The sequence below is a fragment of the Colias eurytheme genome, chromosome 7, assembly GCF_061535395.1.
Source record: "Colias eurytheme isolate Ceu_HAF_F1 chromosome 7, ilColEury1 Martin Lab GWU primary, whole genome shotgun sequence".
Lineage (NCBI taxonomy): Eukaryota > Metazoa > Arthropoda > Insecta > Lepidoptera > Pieridae > Colias > Colias eurytheme.
This window is the reverse complement of record NC_142986.1, coordinates 11,038,628-11,044,627: the sequence shown is the minus strand read 5'-3', so window position 1 is coordinate 11,044,627 and position 6,000 is coordinate 11,038,628. Positions and strand designations below refer to the sequence as shown.

Sequence of the window (6,000 nt, the reverse complement as noted above, 5' to 3'; positions counted from 1 at the left end):
TTTTTTCTTCATCTTTAATACCTACTGTCAAACATATTTTTACGTTTATTGAAGCTCATAGGAAGTAAATAAAAGGCAATATTTCGTAATACTGTTTATTGTACGCGGATACAGTTACAGACGAATAGAGCGGCGCCGGTGCGCGGCGACGCGTACAAAAATATTTAAAATACTATAAATACCCTACTATAAAATACAATACGAGAATACAAAAACTTCGGACGACGGCTCGCCGTCCGCGTCGTCTCAGTCAAAAGCGCTTACAAAAATATACACAATCAAATCGTCAATATTGTACGTACGATTACAATAAATGCAGAATAAAATAATCTCAAAACGGCAACTCTCGGGCGGCGAGCCGGGCCCGCTCGCGCCCCGACCGCCATACGTACCATCATACCGCCGTACAATTTATCGAGGCGATTTCAAAAAGAACCTACAATAGTGAAAACGAAGGTTCACGCGAAAGATTCGTCAAATCTGTCGATACATTGCAAAGTGCGAATCTCCTCGGAATATATTTTAAAATGAAAAGATCAAAATCTACAACGATCATGGACGACACCGTCGCAACTCTAACGTAGCACTCGATAGCATCCGACGCGGGTCGGAGCGGGCGGGGCGCGGCCGGCTAGGGCGCCGCGTCGGGCGCGGGCGAGGGCGCGGCCGAGGGCGCGGGGGCGACGGGCGGCGCGGGGCGCGGGTGCGCGGGGTGCGGCGTGGGGCGCCGCAGCAGCGCCGGCTTGGCCGCCAGCGCCGGCTTCAGCGAGCCGCCCGTCAGCGTCAGCTCCGCGAACTTGGCCGCCACGCGCAGCGTGTTGCGCGCCGGCACCGGGCTGCCGTCGGGCGCGGGGGCGCCGGCGGGCGGGGCGCCGGCCGGGGCGCCGGGCGCGGGGGCGCCGGGCGGCGGGCCCGCGGGCCGCTTCTTGAGCGTGTCGCGGTTGTGCAGGAAGGTGTCGGCGGGGTCGCGCGCGGGCAGGTCCAGCACCAGGTCGGGCGTGCTCTCCGCCAGCCGGCTGTGACACGAAAAAATCAAAAAGAATAAGTGAAGCGTAATAATATTATAATTCACTACATTAGTATTATAGTACACCTCATTTATAAGACGAGTTAGACGAGGAGGGAATAGAAGTAGAAAGTGTAATAAATAATGTTTAATCGGAACTTTCGACCGGGTGAACCGATTTTGACATTTTTTCTTTTTTAATCGGAAAGTCGGGACCTCCCTTTAAAAGAACGACTGCTACCTTCCGAATAGTCGAGAATATACGTGAAAAATGATAAAAAATTCTCGAGAAGACTTACATGGGAATATATTATTTAGATTTAGTAATTTTAGAATATGTCTCGGTTATGTTATGTAAAGTAGGTTACCTGCCGGCGTCGTGCGCGGGGTGCGAGCTGTGCGCCGGCGGGCCCGCGGCGCGGCGCGCGGCGGCCGCTGCGGCGCCGCTCTGCGCAACCAACCACATGTACACACTCAACCCTTGCCTTCCACAGGCTTATTATATTATGTTCGACGATATATTGCGTTTTATTTTCCTTTATCCGATTTGATTCGGAATAGAATATACCTACCTTTGATTTTTAATTAATATATATAATGCAATATAAATAAATAAATTTTATTCAGAGACGTGTTAATACGAGTTCTTAGGTGAGATGTTTGCGGTGAAACGATGGAAAGTCCTAGATTCGATTCCTAATATAAATCCTAAAATTATGTTTGTTGGTTTGCGTTTTTTTTACGTAATTCGATGATACACATATAAGTGTGAGGCTAGAGAGTGAAATATTAAAAATGTATGACCACGCTAGCGAAGTATTGCCAGGTAGTCGCCAGTAAAACCACAAGCAATGAAAGAAATCTGTGGAAGTCTAACTTTACTTACTCACTTTCATCAAATCAAACCTTTTATCTTTACTAATATTATAAAGAGGAAAGGTTTGTATGTATGTATGTATGTATGGTTTTCACGCATAAACTACTGGACCGATTTTGATGAAATTTGACACGGATAATCTTTAGACCCTGAGAAAGAACATAGGCTACCTTTTATTGCGAAATATGTACCACGGGCGAAGCCGGGGCGGACCGCTAGTTTATTATATACAAAAATACTAAAAAAGGTATCCATCCATCCAACCTCATACCTCTAGTGAGGTAAGATTGTAAATAATATAAATTATTAATCGCAAAATTATTAGACCACCATAAAACAATGCATCTACAATTTAACCACCCGTTTCAAAACAAAGTCATGCATTACACATCATGAAACCAAGTGAGTGAGGATTGTCTGATATATTATCTCCCGCCAATGCGTAGTGCCTGATGCAACCTGATGATGATCGGGTCGCGTGACTTTTGAATATTAAATAAATAAGTAACAAAGCAGCACACACATCGACGGTAGATAGTAGTTGCTATATAACGAAGGAATTCCCTCTGAATTAGTACGTCGTCCTTTACGGAGCGACTTCCCGGTGCCGCTGTAACTTATTTTCCGACATGTGTGCGAATTTGGTAGCTTTTATTGCAATTTTTGTTTTAAGATAATTAATTTATCAGATTTAAAATGGCAATTATCGCCTCAAACTCATTGATTTCAATCTTCCGGTCGATTTTGGAGTCTTCAGATACGTCATGTAAACCATTAATAAAAATATGTAAAACTGTCTTTATCGGAAAATAAGTAAAAAAAAGCGGTCAACCCCCCCCGCGCCCCACACCCAGAGCCAGCGTAGCAAATAAAATCAAACAAGCGTCTACGGTAGAACAGTTTATTGGCAACAAGTACACAGAGCCGCCCGCCGCATGCACACTGCACACTGCACACTGCACACTGCACACTGCACACTGCACACTGCACACTGCACACTGCACACTGCACACTGCACACTGCACACTGCACACTGCACACTGCACACGGGCGGTGGACTTCACCATCCAATTCAATGCAAAACATAGGTATTTATAAAGCATACATAAGTCGATACGAGCCACATTTCCCCGAGGTGTCGGCGGCTGTGACGTATTACAATAAGATAGAACAATAATATATTAAGCGTAACTCAAAAATGGCACCGTACAATATCGTCAGTATATCGCATGCACGAATAAAATTTTAATTTTTTAATTAACAAATTACAATTATTAAAAATGCTAAAATTTGTGTTAAGTGTAACGAAAGTGCGATTATTCAATTAGAACGTCGTTAACGAACATTATTAATTTACAAAAATATAATTTACTTATATAATATCGAAGTGTGTACAATACTAATCAATGTGTGTGTATATCGTGTTCGTGTGTGCGAGCGGCGATACCTGTGTGTGCGTCTCGTCGCCGGAACATCTGCGAACCAATCGTTATTTCATATCAATATTTGTATCACTATTTATAATAGTCATATTAATACTCGAAAATCGTATTAAGTTCTAATTTCATAAAAACGATAGATTTACCTGTGATTCTCTCTCCATTCGGGCTCGCCTTCATCGCTCAGTTCCAATTCTGAAAATGCAATTTTAAGTGATTATTATTAAGGTACTCCTAAAGAGCTAATTCACTGTGTGTAATTCACTGCTTAATTTCATGCCGCGTAAAGTAACTACCTCATTCATTACTTTAGGTACCTAAATTTTTTTTCTTTAATTTAAACATATAGGGGAAGTATCACGTTTGACAACTTTTAAATAGTGAATTGCCAAAATAATATGCGTCACACGCCATATGCCCCACTGGGGATTACATGTGATATATGTATTATAATTATTACGTAAATAATTAAGGCATCTTAGATTAGCGTGTGCGCACGCGTGCGCGTATTTACGTGTGCGTGTGTACACACACACCACGCTACCTGCTGTGAGTGTGTGCGGCACGTACCGGTGTCGTCGTCGTCGCCGTAGAGCGAGGCGTCGTCCCGTGCGAGCGGGTGCGCGGCGTCCTCCCCCGCGCCCCCCGCGCCCCCGGCGCCCCCCGCCCCGCCCCCCGCGCCCTCCGCCGGCGCCCCGCCCTCGCCCGCCGCCGACGCGCCGTCCACCTCGCTCTCGCTGGAATGTACCGCACCATACTATTGCTTATTTGTTGATTTATGACAATCTTATACATAAAAATTAATCGCAAAATTTATAATGGTAAGCGCATAACTCGAGAACGGCTGAACCGATTTCGATAATTCTTTTTTTATTATATTCCTTGAAGTACGAGGATGGTTGTTATGTAGAGAAAACGTAAACATGTACCACGGGCGAAGCCGGGGCGGACCGCTAGTACAGAATAAAAATATTTAATATAATGTTACACTGAAAGTTATAAAATTTTAACGAAAAGACGCGAAGTAAATAGAATTTCAGTATGGACAGTTTCTAACAAGCTACCGTTAAATATAAATAAATGCAAAGGGCAATGGGCATTTTACTATGGAAGTTGGGCCTGAGCCCTTGATATGGACCAATACACATGAGATATTGTTTTTATAATAGATCATAACACATACATAACGGGAAAAATATATATAAAAAAATAATCAACCGGGTTTTTGTACAGTCACATCAAGTTTTATTTCTTTGTGTATAATATTTTTTGCAATAAATAACTGTTATAAGACAATGACAATATCTTTATGTTACTCCAATTCACTTTCACTTACAAATACGTACTAAACTACTAATCGTAAGCCTTCTAATAACCGAAATACACTAATATTATGTTTTGTAACAGGTACCTAGATACCGTGTTTATTATAATTTAACGTAGTTAGACGTTTTTTGTGGTTAAACTCAGTCACTCCAGTGCCATTTAGATTTATACTTACTTCACTCGAATTAAAAACACCGTTATTGTGCGCAAAATAATAGCCAAATAAATAAAACTTTTTGCCTTGACTGTACAAGAACCCGGTTGATTTATTTTTTTATTTTATTTTTTTCGTAAGGTATGTGTAATGATGTATCACAAAAACAATATTTCGTGTGTATTGATCTTAGCCCAAGTTTCAGGCCCAATTTGCCCATTCTCCTTTATAAAATTTTCCAAAAAGTTACAGCCACACTCATCTTCGTATTCCTTAAATAATACCATCCTTGAGGAGATACCCCAGGTGCGAGACTTAGGAGTAACATTCGATAAAAAACTAGGTTTTATTCATCATATTAATAATATAGTTACGAAATCTCTAAAACTTCTTCGATTTATATGGAGGAATTGCAAAATGTTTAAAAGTATTTTACCCTTAAAAATTGTATACTGTTCATTAGTAAGATCTCTCTTGGAATATTGTTCACCAGTCTGGAATCCATCTTATCGATGTCATATAAAGAGACTTGAGTCTGTCCAGAAAAAATTTCTTTATCTACTTACTGTTTATCAACAAAAACTTAAATCTTTAAAATCATACGACCTCAGCTTAAACTTTTTTAAAATGGAAAGTCTTAAACATCGGAGATGGATCGTTACTAATTCGTACATTTGTCCTAATCTTCTATCAAAAATTAATATAGCTGTTCCGAGGAGATACTCTAGGAAAACCAATGTATTTTTTGTCAAAAGATATAGAACCAATTTAGGCTTCAACAGCGTCATTGCTAGAGTTTGTCGGGAACATAATAGATTATTCAATAGTACCACAGTTGACATCAACTTCCTTAGTTTGTTTGCATATAAAAACGTTTTACATAAAAATTATACTGATAAGAATAATGTTTTCTGATTAGAATTTACACTACGATTAGAAGCTATAATTTGATACAATTCAACTCAAAAACGCATGTTGTATTTGCCTGTAATTGGATCTACATCTTGCTATGCATGCTAATTATGTCACATACTCAAAATATATTATAAATATAAGATGTACATCTGTTGGCAAATCAAATAAATAAATAAATTAATTAATATCAGTCTTTTTCGAATCAATATCTTGTCTTATATTCCTTCTCAAAATAAATTAGATCTCAATCCTAGTAAAAAACAAACCCTACGTTTCAACTATC

General features: G+C 40.4%; 1 protein-coding gene and 1 long non-coding RNA gene across 2 annotated transcripts in view; both read right to left on the bottom strand.

Moving 5' to 3' along the window:
• Positions 1–631: 631 nt before the first annotated feature.
• LOC149907344 (rho GTPase-activating protein 4-like) overlaps positions 632–6,000 on the bottom strand; it is a 41,803-nt gene continuing 36,434 nt past the window's right edge. Inside the window, exons 10-11 of the mRNA XM_090103834.1 lie at positions 3,958–4,059; positions 632–1,226 (exon numbers count right to left, since the gene is read on the bottom strand). Of these exons, the coding sequence (XP_089959960.1) occupies positions 632–1,226; positions 3,958–4,059 (697 nt within the window). The remainder of the gene's footprint in view (positions 1,227–3,957; positions 4,060–6,000) is intronic.
• On the bottom strand, positions 1,397–3,957 carry LOC149907345 (uncharacterized). Its single transcript, XR_016456921.1, has 4 exons — positions 3,893–3,957; positions 3,469–3,517; positions 3,331–3,358; positions 1,397–1,454 (listed from the first exon to the last, which is right to left on the bottom strand). It is a non-coding gene; the product is annotated as an uncharacterized LOC149907345 (long non-coding RNA).